The sequence below is a fragment of the Ornithorhynchus anatinus genome, chromosome 1, assembly GCF_004115215.2.
Source record: "Ornithorhynchus anatinus isolate Pmale09 chromosome 1, mOrnAna1.pri.v4, whole genome shotgun sequence".
NCBI classification, from domain to species: domain Eukaryota; kingdom Metazoa; phylum Chordata; class Mammalia; order Monotremata; family Ornithorhynchidae; genus Ornithorhynchus; species Ornithorhynchus anatinus.
In genome coordinates, this window is record NC_041728.1 from 161,594,382 (window position 1) to 161,608,884 (window position 14,503).

The 14,503-nt window shown below is 41.1% G+C and overlaps 1 protein-coding gene across 4 annotated transcripts in view; it reads right to left on the reverse strand.

The window, feature by feature from the left end:
- Positions 1-689: 689 nt before the first annotated feature.
- Positions 690-14,503, reverse strand: part of LOC100073791 (transient receptor potential cation channel subfamily V member 6-like) — a 41,857-nt gene continuing 28,043 nt past the window's right edge. For 3 of the 4 annotated variants that reach the window (XM_029075927.2, XM_029075941.2, XM_029075909.2), the window contains 5 exons: positions 13,918-14,083; positions 12,265-12,331; positions 5,883-6,151; positions 4,037-4,146; positions 690-1,136 (listed from right to left, as the gene is read on the reverse strand). In XM_029075927.2, the coding sequence (XP_028931760.1) occupies positions 1,079-1,136; positions 4,037-4,146; positions 5,883-6,151; positions 12,265-12,331; positions 13,918-14,083 (670 nt within the window). In that variant the 3' untranslated portion in view covers positions 690-1,078. The remainder of the gene's footprint in view (positions 1,137-4,036; positions 4,147-5,882; positions 6,152-12,264; positions 12,332-13,917; positions 14,084-14,503) is intronic. The other variant, XR_003762950.2, reaches the window with a different exon arrangement.

The following is a 14,503-nucleotide window of genomic DNA, read 5'->3' on the forward strand; positions in this document are numbered from 1 at the left end:
TGGGGGATAACTGAAGACTGTGAGCCCTTTGTGGAACAGGGACCTTGTTCCAACCTGCTTAACTTGTATCTACCCCACTGCTTAGAACATAGTAAATTGCTTAACAAGAACAATAATAATAATATTATTATTGTAGGTGGAGGAAATGGGTGAACAAGGGGGAATGGAAGAAGGTGATATGAGAGCAAGGCCCAGTGAATACGTTAACTTGAGAGAACAAAGAGGAAAGAGCCCCCAAACTGTTTTCTCATGTCTATGTTTGCCCATGAACCAATCGAGGCAGAAGAAGTGAATTCACCCCAAACTAACCAGTCTTCCACTGACCTCACTCTTAGTTCACAGCTCAGCTCACAGTATCGAGTACCTAAAGTTTTCCTCTTCTAGACAGTAATATTGCTGTGGGCAGGGAACATGTCTACCAACTCTATTATATCGTAGTCTCCCAAGCAATTAATACAATACTCTGCACACAGTAAGTGCTCAATAAATACAAGTGATGGATTATGATTGGGTTGCAGTCCCAAAGGCTGTGAGTTACAGACAAAAAATGCTAAAAACTATTCTAGCAGCCTCAAAGCGCTTCTGTATAGATCTGCAATTTATTTATATTAATATCTGTCTCCCCTGCTAGACTGTAAATTCACTGTGGGAAGGAATTTGTTTTCTATATTGCTATATGTACTCTCCTAAGTGCTTAGTATAGTGCTCTGCAGACAGTAAGTATTCAAAAAATATGATTGACTGAGAAATATGTATTCTGTGCCTGAGGAAAAAAGTCATGTGTTAGAAGGTGACCATTCTAAGAAACTATAACAAAAAAATCTCAACTCAAACCTTCCCCCAGAATCTCCAAATACCAGCTGTATTATAGAACAAGCCTTTTTTGCCACTGGAATTTCAATTAAATAGATTAAATAGGCCCTTTTTTCAATCCAAGGCTGTGGCAAGGAAGGAGAGATAGATAATTGTGACTTATACAGTGATTAAAATGAGGTTGATTCAGAGAGCTCTTTCAAGTTCAGGATTCTTGTAATGTTTTTCTGACTACATCCCAACAAATAACAGATCGTTGTGATATTCATTCCAGCTGCAGGGATTTTTGCAGGTCCTGTGTTTCATTAGATATTTCTTCCACCCTGATGATAAAATAAGAGGGAAAAAGAGGAAATAAGGGGAAACAAATGACCACAGATGCAAATCACATATATAAACTTCTCGGTGCCTCAGTCACCTCATCTGTAAAATGGAGATTAAGACTACGAGCCCCTTGTGGGACATGGACTATGGACAACCTGATTAGTGTGTATAATAATGATGATATTTGTTAAGCGCTTTACAATGTGCCAAGCCACTGTTCTAAGCACTGGAGTAGATACAAGCGAATCAAGTTGTCCCACATGGGCTCCCACTTTTAATCCCCATTTTTGGCAGATGAGTCTCAGAGAAGTTAAGTGACTTGGCCAAGGTCACACAGCTGACAAAGTGGCAGAGTCGGAATTAGAACCCACATCCTCTGACTCTCAAGCCCGGGCTCTTTCCACTAAGCCACATTGTCCACCCAAATGCTTAGTAGAGGGAGTGGCATGTATAAACTTGACAAATACCATAAAAATGGACTGTGAGTCTCATGCAGGGATTGGGACTGTTTCTAATGCTGCATGTATTGTATCTATACCAGTGGTTAGTACAGCGTGGCTCAGTGGCAAGAACCCGGGCTTGGGAGTCAGAGGTCATGAGTTCGAATCCCAGCTCTGTCACTTGTCAGCTGGGTGACGGTGGGCAAGTCACTTAACTTCTCTGTGCCTCAGTTACCTCATCTGTAAAATGGGGATGAAGACGGTGAGTCTCACGTGGGACAACCTGATTATGCCGTATCTAACCCAGTGCTTAGAAAAGTGCTCTGCACATAGTAAGCGCATAACAAATACCAACATTTATTATTATTATTACAGGGCTTAACACATAGTAGGAGCTTAACAAACACCACAGTGATCATACACAATACCCAATACAAGGGGGCCTTGCTTGGCTGCAGCACAGTTGGTAAAGGGTGTTTACAAGGAGGAAGGGAACACTTCTGCCTTCAGTAGTCAGCAGCATTATTATGTATATCTCTATGATTCTATTTATCTTGATGAGTGTCTGTGCTACACCTTCTTTGTTTTGTTCGTCTTGCTTTGCCGTCTGTCTCCCCCGTTTAGACTGTGAGCCTGTTATTGGGCAGGGATTGTCTCTGTTACAATGGGACTGTACATTCCAAGTGTTTAGTACAGTTCTGCACATAATAAGGCTCTCAGTAAATACTACTGAATGAATAAATGGAGGTAAAAGGAAGATTCCAAAGTACAAAAGTGTTCGCCTTTACCATCATCTTTATCATTTCCAGTACAATCAATTCCTAAGGCCAGTATTTTCATTCATTCATTTATTCAAATGTATTTACTGAGTGCTCAGTGTGTGCAGAGCGCTGTAGTAAAGCACTTGGGGAGAGTACAACAATAAACAGATACATTCCCTGCCCACAGTGAGCTTACAGTCTAGAAGGGGAGACAGACATTAATATAAATAAGTACTGCACTTACTGTGCTGAACCATACCAGTATAATGCTCAAATTTGGGGTGGGACTTCTTAAAGTCATATGATCACTGATTTTTTTTTATTGTACCGCCAGGGCTTAGCACAATTTTCTCTGCACAGTAAGTGCTTCATAAATAGCATTCATTGATTGAATTCATTAAGGATTCATTCATTCACTCAAAGCATTATTGAGTGTTTACTGTGTGCAAAGCACTGTCCTTCAGTGCTCGGGAGACCAAAGTAGTCCAGTTAGCAAAGAATATTAATGTGTAATAAAAATAATCAGTCCTTGTAGCACCATCTTTGAATATACAGAACTCCTATTACAAGTATAAAATAATAATAATACAATAATGATAACAAAATGGTTGTGGTATTTGTTAAGTATGCTTATTAATATCACTTTTTTGTCAAGCACTGTACCAAATTCTGAAGTAGATACAATAATCAGGTCAGACACAGTCCCTGACCCACACGTGGCACAGGCATACATTTTCTAGAAGTATCTAGAAATGTCTAGAAATATCTAGAAAATACAAAGGGATTTCAGCATAGATCATGGCAGAGCACTTTGGCTTCAAAGCTTTCCATCACGATGCCCCTCCTACCTCACCTCCCATCCCTCCTTCTACTTCCCAGCCTACACACTCTGCTCCTTTGCCGCTCACCTCCTCATTGGGCCTGGTTCTCACCCATCCCACCCACCCGCCCGTCCCGTGGGTCGACCCTGGCCCACGAACTACCTCTGGCCTGGAATGCCCTCCTCCTCAAATCCACCAAACTAACTCTCCTTCCCCCCTTCAAAGTCCTACTGAGAGCTCACCTCCTCCAGGAGGCCTTTCTGGACTAAGTCCCCCTTTTCCTCTGCAACTCCTCCCCTCCCCTTCGCCCGCTCTCACTCCCTCTGCTCTACCCCCTTCCCCGCCCCACAGCACTTATTTGTATACAGATGTACATATTTATATTCTATCTGTTTTATTAATGATGTGCATAGATCAATAATTCTAATTTATCTATATATGGATGCTATTGATGCCTGTTTACTTGTTTTGATGTCTGTCTCCCCCCGTAGACTGTGAGCCCACTGTGGGCAGGGATTCTCTCTATTTGTTGCTGAATTGTACCTCCCAAGCACTTAGTACAGTGCTTTGCACACAGTAAGGGCTCAATAAATACGATTGAACACTCAAACATTATGAATCCACAATGTTGATTATATTGGGACTTATTTCTTGGAGCAACCATTGCTCTTCCTATGTAAACTAACTTAACTTGATGAAGAAGAAAAATTGTAGGCCCCCAGGGAAGGATACTCCATATGGATGAATGCCAAACACAACTCTGTGGAAAGGCCAGGAATGAAAGTGGTTTCACAAATCAACTTAACTTTTCAGAAAGTGATTATCCCTAAGGAACCGATTAACCTGAGGAATAAATGGTGGGTTTTCTGCTACTTACCCAAGATACCACTTATTGTCATCATACCCAAGAGCATTCCCAGGAATTCCAGATCGAGTTTTAAAGCATCTAGGTGCTCGCCTCTCTAGTACAAGGATGGTTGCAGCAACCTACAGAAGAATATGTTTTGATAATCAGTTCCTGGGATGAAGCAACTGAAAGTCAGTGGGAAGGCTTACAATTCTGCAGGGTACAATCAGCCAAGGAAGGGATTACTGTCTCCTTACCTAACTTACGCAATGAGACATTTAAATAATTCAATATACGCTCAGACTGGCTCATCATCGACAGTATTTATTTAGTTAATATTGTGGGCAGAACAATATACTAAGTGATGAGATAGTACTGTAGAGTTTATAGACATTATAAACTCCTCGAGGACCAGTATCATCTACTAAAGGAGACCAGACTAAAATCATTTAGTAAGAAGCAGCAAGGCCTAGGTGGCAAGATCACAGGCTTGGGAATCAGAGAATATGGGGTTCTAATCCCGGCTCCACCATTTGTGGCTGTGTGACCTTGGGCAAGTGGCTTAATGTCTCTGTGCCTCAGTTTCCTCATCACATGATTAAGACTTGGGTAAACCTGATTACCTTGTATCTATCCCAGCACTTACAGCAGTGGTTGGCCCATAGTAAGTGCTTAAAAATACCATAATTATTATTTACAGATGGAAGAAGGAATATGAGTTAACATTTAAGCAATAGGGTATAAACATATGCATGAAAGTGGTTTCAGGTGGTTGTGAGTAGGTAGGTTCTTGGATGGTGTGGAAGAGCTGAAGTAGCAGTTTGTGGGATATAAGTGAGACAATCCCTGACTTGTCCCCTTTATTCATGCCCTCTCCCAGCCCCACAGCACTTGTGAACATATCTGTCATTAATATAATTATATTGATCGTCTATCTCCTCCTCTAGACTATAAGGTCAATGTGGGCAGGGAATATGCCTGCTATATTGTTATATTGTACTCTCCCACACACTTAGAACAGTGCTCTGCACACAGTAAGTGTTTAATAAATATGATTGAATGAAGATGAGAGATTACTCATCTGGCATAGTCAAGTGACCAACATACTTCAGTTGATACTAGATGATCATATTGGACCTAAACCACATTTGACATGGGTGAGAGAACAGGTATTTTATCTCCATTTTACAAATGAGGACACAAAGAGAAGTAAAGTGACTTCAAGGTCACTCAGTAGCAACCGCCCTGAAAAGTTTCCTTATTTTCTCCTACTGTTCCCTCTTCTTCTCCATTCCCTTATTTACCTGACAAGAGGAGGGAACATATTGTCTTTTAGCCAGAAATATCTGCAAGAGACAAAAGATAGGCTAGATTTTAAGCTCAGGTTGGGATGGACTGCAATGGAATTGGGAAGGGCATTTAAAATAAAAATAATTATTTCCTGACTTAGATCAGCACACGAAAACTAATAAATATTTGATCAGCATAATGTCCTCCAAGAGACTTCAATTGCTCTATCTGACCCATTGCAGATTCTTTCTCCTCCTTCTTACTTCTCCCCTCCCCCTTCCCCCACCAAACACTCGGATCTCATGTTTCCCAGTTGCTGAACTTTCAACTAGGACTTACAAACTAAATAGAGGGAAAATTAATTGATGAGAAATTCCTCCAGCATACCTTACTGTGCTCTCTCTCCCTATCTCCAACCCACCAACCTCACCACCAAAAAAAAAAAATTCCCCCATTTCCAGCCAATTTCATCTTTGCTCATCTTGGACAGTGTCACTACAACCCAACCACTACAGTCCATGTATTCCCCCGAGCATTCCTGTTATGATTCTCATTCCAAAATGCAAAATTCTATAAGTTTAACTACCTGTACTTTCCACAGTTCTTCTCTTTCTTGTGCTACTCTCCAGTAGGTATCATCTATCATTGCAATCAGCAAGTTGAGCATTAGCAGGTAGGCAAATACCATATAGAAAATATAAATAATGTAGATCATGGGAGGTGGTGGTACATCCACGGGCACTGGAAAAGCTATCAAACCCATCATCAATTCAACCGAAGTGTATAGCGTATCAGGATAGTTTTGAAAAGCTGAGTAGGTTCTCAGATCTAGTGTCTGGAACAGGATGTAAAATGCTGGGGAAAAATTAAAAGCCAAAATAATTAGTACTAATTAGGGGTGGGGAGTGACAAATAGTTAACCTGAAGCTTTATGTTTATGCATCTCCAATTGCATTTTGGGAAAATAAAATTGAAATTAAAGTAATTTCAATAATTAATTTGAAATTAAAAGTCTGTAGGTGACTGAGCATATTACTCAAAATATACTAGAATGAATTTTTTGTATAAAGTTGAATCACTGCCTACTTTCTCATAAAAAAGCATCAGTTTCTGTTGGATTCAGACACCCTGGTAATATTTTGGATGAAAATCAGAAATAATACCGTACTGTGAGATAACCACAGGAACTGAAGTATTAACAGATCCAACCACAGGCATAGACTAAGAATCCCTGCATAGATCTTATAAGAGTTTAAAGTAGGGGAGATAGTAAGTAACAGACTTGTAGTACCAGAAGCATCTATTGAACACCTAATGCAATACACTGCACTATCTGCTTTGACATTACAGAAGAACCCAGTGACACGTTCCTTATCCACAAGGAGCTTACACTTTAATGGAGGAGACAAACGTGTAAATATTCACAACTCTGTCAAAAGTTTTAAATTGGACAGATATGTACCCATGAGGGCCAAGGAGAGTGTAAAGAAGGGCTAAATGTCAGAGATGGTTGAAGGGACAAGATAGTTCAGGATACTGGGAAATAAACTGGGTAAAGTTTGTTGGAGAATTTTGAACGTGGGGAGAGGTGCAGTCTGTCCGATGTGGGGAGGGAGGGAGAGATACCTCCAAGATGAGGGGAAGGCGCAAGCAAGGGGACGGAGTTGAGAGAGTTGAGGTACAACCGGAAGGTTGGAATGAGGAAAAGAAAGAAAGCCCGGGTGGTGGAGAGCCCTGAAACCAATCGAGAATATTTTTTGTTTGATGAGATAAAAAGAGCCAGTGGAGTGATCTGACGAGAGGGGAGTTGTTGGCAAGTGACCCTTGAGTCAGATGAGCCATGCAACATTACATACTATAAATTGGATGGGAATAATGCTGCAAGTTGGGAGACCAAAGAGAAGGCTAATGCAATAGTTAAGTCATGGTAAAATTAGAGCTTGTACAAAGGTAGTAAAAATTTGGGTGGATAGGATGGGGAGGATCCTGAAGGTACTGTGCAGAGAAAAAAAATGACAGGATTTGGCAGTGGACTGAACATGAGAGGTGTTTGGCAGTGGACTGAACATGAGGACGCTCCTCGAATCCCAACCTTCTCATTCTACATTGATCTCGTCTAGCAATGGATCTCTAACCCACCTTCTGTCTCTGGCCTGGAACGTCCTCCCATTTCACATGTGACAGACAAATACTCTCCCCACCTTCAAAGTCTTATTGAAAGACACCTCCTCCAAGAGGTCTTCTCTGACTAAGTCATCTTATCCTCTTCTCCTCCTCCCTTCTGCACTGCCTTGCTCCCTTTATTCATCCCCACAGCATTTACGTGCATATCTGTAATTTTATTTATTTAGATTAATGCCTGTCCTCCTCTCTGACTGTAACTCGCTGTGGGCAGGGAAAATGTGGTCTGTTACAGCGTACTCTCCCAGTGCGCTTAGCACAGTGCTCTGCACAAAATACGCACTCAATAAATGAGATTGACTGACATGAAAATGGGCAGGCTTCTCTTAATTGGGAGGAAGGTGTAATTTCAACCGAAAATGACGAAGAGTTCAGTTCTGATATTTTGAGGTTGACGTGCCTGTGAGACAAACAAGTGGAGACATCTTGGAGACTAGAGGGGATGTGGGATTGAAGGTCACATGAGAGATCAGGGCATAGAGGTGGTTGTAGTTAAAGCTGTTTGGTGAGATGCCCAGGGAGTATAAAATAAGTTGTCACTTTTATAGAATAAGAAGAATAGGAGTAAGCTAGACTGTAAATTCCTTGTGGGCAGGGAACATGTCTATTCTGTTATAATGTACTCTCCCAAGCACTTTGCACATAGCAAATGCTCAATAAATATCACTGATTTGTTGAGAAGAGTAGAAGACCTAGAATAGAGCCTTGGGGGACACCCACAGAGAGAGAATGTAAGACAGAGGGGAAGCCAGAAAAAGAAAAATGGTTCATATTTAGTGGCACAAAATTCACAAGCATGAACCAATAGTGAGGACTAGAATTGAAAACAAACTAACAGAATGTTTAAACTCTTATTGCCTGAACTACACTCCTCCAACAGATATTACAAATTGAACAAGATGGCTAAAGGCTCACACACTCTATGGAGAGGACAAGTCCCAATGAAAAGAAGCAATGTGGCCAGCAGAAACAATTACAGGCAAAGAATCTAGAAGGTGGGGGGATAAAGGGAGGGGGAAACAGGAGCAGAGCCAAACTTTAGGAGAGAGAAAATAGCCCACTCGACCCATTTTTAGAGCTCCATAGCCCTGAGCACATAGAAAATTAGTGTAAAGCCTTCTGGTGAGCTCTGTTATTTTTGATTCCTGTTTAGGAGCAGGGATGCCCTTTTATTCATATTAATGTCTGTCTCCCCATCCATAGACTATAAACTCGTTAGGTGTGGGGAAGGTGCCTGCTAATCTTGTTGCATTATACTCCCCCAATCACTCAATACAGTGCTCTGCATGTGATAAGTGCTCAATAAATGTGATTGATTGATTTGCCTTCTGGGAAATAAAGTCTCCTTTGGAAGAATTGCTGGATAAGTCTCCTTTACTCCTCAGCTTCTTGGCTCTGCCTCCAAAAAGAGAGCTGAGTTTGTAAAACAACGCAGCCCAACATTTTCTTTCTACCCACTCTTCCTTATTATGATAGATTTAGTGGGAACTTAAGGAAGATCAGAATTTTGACATGAACAGGAAAGTTGGAATCACATTTTAATCTTGATCCTCCCTGAACTGTAGGAAGCTATTCCAAGCCTAGTCAAATGACTCTGGAAAAGTCATTTCTCTTCTTTGTCCAAGCTTCTCTATTAAGGTCCGGGGCAAGCCTCTAAAAGGAGTCTTTGAATTCAGATGCCTTTTGGACAGATTACCCTTTAATAGCCTTAATTTCTCCTTCCACCTCTCTGCCACATTGCAGTGAACTTCAGAAAAGTTTTGCTATCTTACCATAATAATTTGGGTTTTGTAGAGCTCTATGACTCCCAAAGTGCTCTCACATCACTCATCTCCTTTTTGCCCTCATAACAACACCACGAGGTAGGTAGAAAGGCTGGTATTCTTTTCCTCCATTTTAAAGATAAGGAAACTGAGGGACAGAGACGTTAAATGACTTACCCACAGTTGCACAGCAGAGGTGGCAGAGCTCAAACTCAAACCTGGCTCCTCTGATTTCCAGGCCAGACTTTTTTCACCTCACCTGTCTAGCTCACCTGTCATAAGATTAAAGGGCTTGCAATAACAAATTTCCTCCCTATCCCTCTCTTCTCCCCTTCACTTCTGCAGATGAGCTCACCTCAGCTGGCTGTTTGCAGTCAATCTTCATCAGAAGATGTTTGCATAGGTCTTTAGCTCACATCCCCCCTGACATTCTTTTCCTTGGTTCCTTAAGCCACTGTAGGCTCAGACCTTTGGTTGAGTCCAAGTAAACTCGCATTCTGGAAGTTCCCTATATTACTGGCAGAAGTCCTGGCTAGTTTCCAGCACTGAGATTACTATAGGGCTTTACAGAGGCAGAGTTCCCTATGCCTCAGAATTTGCCCTCTCCCATCATAGATGGATGGAGGGAGAGGAAAGAGGCATGAGTAGCCAAGAGGGAAGATATGTCTTGGTTCCTAACCAAGCAGTATAGGAAGGTACATAGAATACTGCTTTATTCCCCATCCAACCTCACTTCTTTGCCAGGGAGTCCTCAGTACTCTCGTCCTCATTTACACCTTCCTATCTAATTTTTAAGGTTTTTCTTAAAGCTTGACTTGTGCCAGTCACTGCATTCACTGCTGGGGTAGATACAAGCAAATCAGGTTGGACATAGTCCCTGTTCTACATGGGGTTCACAGTCTCAATCCCCATTTGCCCGATGAGGGAACTGAGGTATGGAGAAGTGAAATGATTTGCCCAAGGACACTCAGCAAAGGGTGAAGACAGGATCAGAGCCAGGTCTTTCTGACTCCCAGGCCTGAGCTCTATCCACTCCCTTCCAAAAGAACACTACCAATATTTATTTTCCTATTGCTACTCAGTATCACATCCCTAAAACCTCCAACAGCTACCTCTGTATTGACATTTATTTTTATCCTTCTTCAGCAGTACTTGTGCAAATTACCGTATTCACTTGATGTTGCCTATTGATTCTGATTATTTGATTTGCAAATATTTCTATGCCCATCCCCCTTTGCATGTGTAAGCTTGTTATGGGAAGAGAATGTGTTTCTTCTGTATGCTACACTTTCCCAAGTTTTTACTACAGTTCATTCATGCAGTTCGAATGGGGCTCATGAGTTTGAATCCCACTCCGCCACTTGTCGGCTGTGTGACTGGGGGCAAGTCACTTAACTTCTCTGTGCCTCAGTTCCCTCATCTGTAAAATGGGGATTAAGACTGTGAGCCCCAGGTGGGACAACCTGATTCCCCTATGTCTACCCCAGCGCTTAGAACAGTGCTCGGCACATAGTAAGCGCTTAACAAATACCAACATTATTATTATTATTATGCATTTAATCATATTTATCGAGCGCTTACTATGTGCAAAGTACTGTACTAAGCACTTGGCAGAGTAAACTATAACAGTGCACTGTCCCCAGTAGATGCTCTCGAATAAAAGTCTTTATCGGGAATCAGTGCTGCCTCTTGGAGAGAGCAGAAGCCTGTGAGTCAATTCTGGCTACGTGACCTGTATGTTGTGGGAATTTAGGCAAGTCCCTTCACTTTTCTGTGCCTCAGTTACCTCATCTGTAAAGTGCATATTAAAGCTGTGAGCCCCAAGTGGGAAGTGGATTTTATCCCACCTGATTTCCTTGTACCTACCCCAGCACTTAGTACAGGGCCACCCACACATGAGTGTTTAGCAAATACCATTACAAAATTACTGATCGTGGTATTTGTTAAGTGCTTACTAAGTGCTGGAGTAGATCCAAGGCAATCAAGTGGGTCCCACATCTCCCTCTTCTTCATTCTCCTCCATTTCCTAAAGAATGCCAGGGGGCGACAGGAGGGGATGGAAACGATGTGGGTGGCACCCCACATTCCATTCTCATACAATGGTAGCTGAGAATTTTAGCTATCCAAAAATCAGGATCGATCAATTAATCAGTGGTATTTATTGAATGGTTACTGCATAAAGAGCACTATACTAAGCACTAGGGAGAGGATGATACAACGGAATTGGTAGAAACGTTTTCCGCCCACATCGCACTTACAGTCTAAAAGAGGAGACAGACATTAATAAAAAGTTACAGATATATACAGGAGTGCTGCAGTACTGAGGGTGGAGTGAATAACAAATGTCCAAGGAGTACAGATCCAAGCACAAGGATAATTTGCCCAAGGATGTAGGCAAATCATTTTAATACGAAACCTTTCCAGCATCAGTACTGCTTAGATCTTCTGGACAGGGAATGTATCTACCAACTCTGCTATACTGTACTCTTCCAAGTACAGTGCTCTGCACAGAGTACACACTCAATAAATAAAGCCATTGATTGACTGAATATTCCTATATCCCTGATAGATTTTGGATGGACAAGTAACACTATATTTAGTGATAGAGATAGAGATAGAGAGCCCATCTATTGTATTTTCAGATAGATAACCTGGAACCTCCCCTCCAAGTTTTTTTTTGTCATTTTGTGGCCAAGTCTCACTGAAGGGCTAAGTTGGAAGCAGAAAAAAAAAATCAGCTGTCTTCTCTTTGACAATAAGGACAACATTTCTAATCCTTTCCTAAATCTCAGCAAGAACCAGAACTGGCCCTGTTTTCCTGCTTTTTAAAAAGTTGTTGTTTATCTTCTTTTCTCATGACAGAAAAGAGGGAAGCAACATCAGTAAGGCAGCAGAGCTGGTAAGCTTTCTGCCACTAGTCCTTCACTTAACTCTTGGGCACGAAATGCATTGTGTCCCTAAGGACACGTCAAAGGAGTGAAGTATGGTAGTTTGAAAATAGCTCCCTTTTTCCAAGATACTTACCAGAGGAGAAACCAATCATTATGAGGAAGAGCAAGAAACACCATGGTAAAAGGTCTCCAAAAATGATCTAGATAGATAAAATATATTTTACAGTGTGTTAAAAATAAGAATGTTTTTGATGTATAAAATTCATAGAAACAAAATGACTGCACTTAAACAATACTAGAGAAATAATTCTATTTGCCACGATACAAACTTGAATTTCTTTGAGCACTCCTATAAATTTCCATGTGTAAGGTTTGCTTTCATATTCTGTCTCCTTCTTAGGGACAATGCCTTAGAGCCAACAGAGCCTGAAGATAACTCCAGAATCTGTAAAAATCTCCGTCTCCACATTCTTTGTTGTTGAAAAAAACATAGGTCAGACCATCTTTAGGACAAAAAATTATTTCCAAAGAGTTGATATAGCATTAGCATCAACTTAAGATACTACAGACCCATGAATACATTCCACACTATTTGCTGCTTCATCCCTGCATCCTTAAAACCTGCTCCCAAATTAAGATTAAGTCAGAGCAATTTCCTCCCCAGCCTTTCTCCTAGTTCAATTCCTTCTCGCTCATCCCTCTTCCACACACACACACACACACACACACACAAACACACACCCAAACCCCTGCACCCCAAACCCATTCCTCCATCTCTCCCTGATGCTCTAAACAGAGCACAGACTTGGGAGTCAGAAGGGCCCAGGTTCTAATCTCAGCTCTGCCACTTATCTGCCACAAGACCTTGGACAAGTCACTTAATTTTTCTGTGCCTCAGTTACTTCATCTGTAAAATGGTGATTAAGACTGTGAGCCCCATGTGGGACACGACCTTTTTATCCAACCTGATTACCTTGTTTCTACCCCAGCACTCAGTACAGGACCCCACACATGAGTGTTTAGCAAATGCCATTACAAAGTTAATCATCGTGGTATTTGTTAAGCGCTTACTAAGTGCTGGAGTAGATCCAAGGCAATCAAGTGGGACGCAGTCCTTGTCCTCCATCCCTCCAGAGAATAGAAAGGAGGCACTAAAGCTGCTGCAGGAAAGTTAGGAACGGGGAATCACAGAATGCCTCTCACCAGCACTAAACCAGAAACTATGCACTTTAAATTGCTTAGAGGTGGTGATAAGGTAAGGTAGCCTCTTATCCTGTCATCTTGAAGGACATCTGATAAACGTGTCACAGTTCTAAATGACTAATCCTTCGTGCAACCTGGGCAATCAATGGTTTCTCAATAAATACCATAAATACATATTGGTATATATAAATATATATTTATATAAATATACATACACACTTACACACACATTTCTAGAATGAGGTGGGACATTTATTGTTAAATCAATATGCTGTGACCAAAGAAAATGACATGTTGGAACAGACCACCTTGCTGATAGCCTGCTTCTTGTCACAGCTGTTACCTAGCAAAAATAGCAGCCTAATTTTGGAATTGGTCTAAATTAAATGTGTACTTTTATATGGATCTAAAGGCTTTTGTTTTTCAGGAAGTATTCATCTGCTTCAATGAAGCTGGGAAATGTGGACTGTAGACAGCTCTGGCCACTTGTGATGCTATTATTCACAGGGTTGTCTAATGATTTCCCATATAACAACATGACCCAAACTCATAAAAAAGGTTGCTGCTCAGACCCGAGTCTTACCTTTTGAATCATAATTGAAAACTGACCCAGCATTTTAAATCCTCTGGCAAAATAGATTAAATTGCACCATCCGATAATCAGAGCAATGGAGAGAGGAATAGTCTCCCAGCTGTGTCCAAGAACTCGTAATATAGCTGCCGCAAATATTAAAATGGAATACACCATCCTAGCAAAATAAATACACCGTTCAGAAACATGGCCAGTTTTGACAAAATAAATTTGGAAAACATTAAACCAGAAGAAATTTACGGCACAATTACCTTTTCTAATTTGTCATTTCCAGCAAGGGAAAAGAAAACAACTGTAGTTCGTTTTGCTGCATATAATCTTGTCTAACCAGGAAATACATTCCTCATCATATTAAAACCTTTGTTTTGCTATAACGGTTGGAAACACTAATGCCATAATTTAGTGGAGACCTCCTAAAAAATAGTGCTCACCTATAAACTGCATATTGCTCATTTACTGTAAAATATTCACTGAAGCTGCTTGTATTTCAACGAGGAATTAATTGCTCGCTGCAGGACTTGCACCCAAAGTGGTGAGAAAAGGGGTCCATTAAGTATGGAGTTCTCCTAACTCCAAG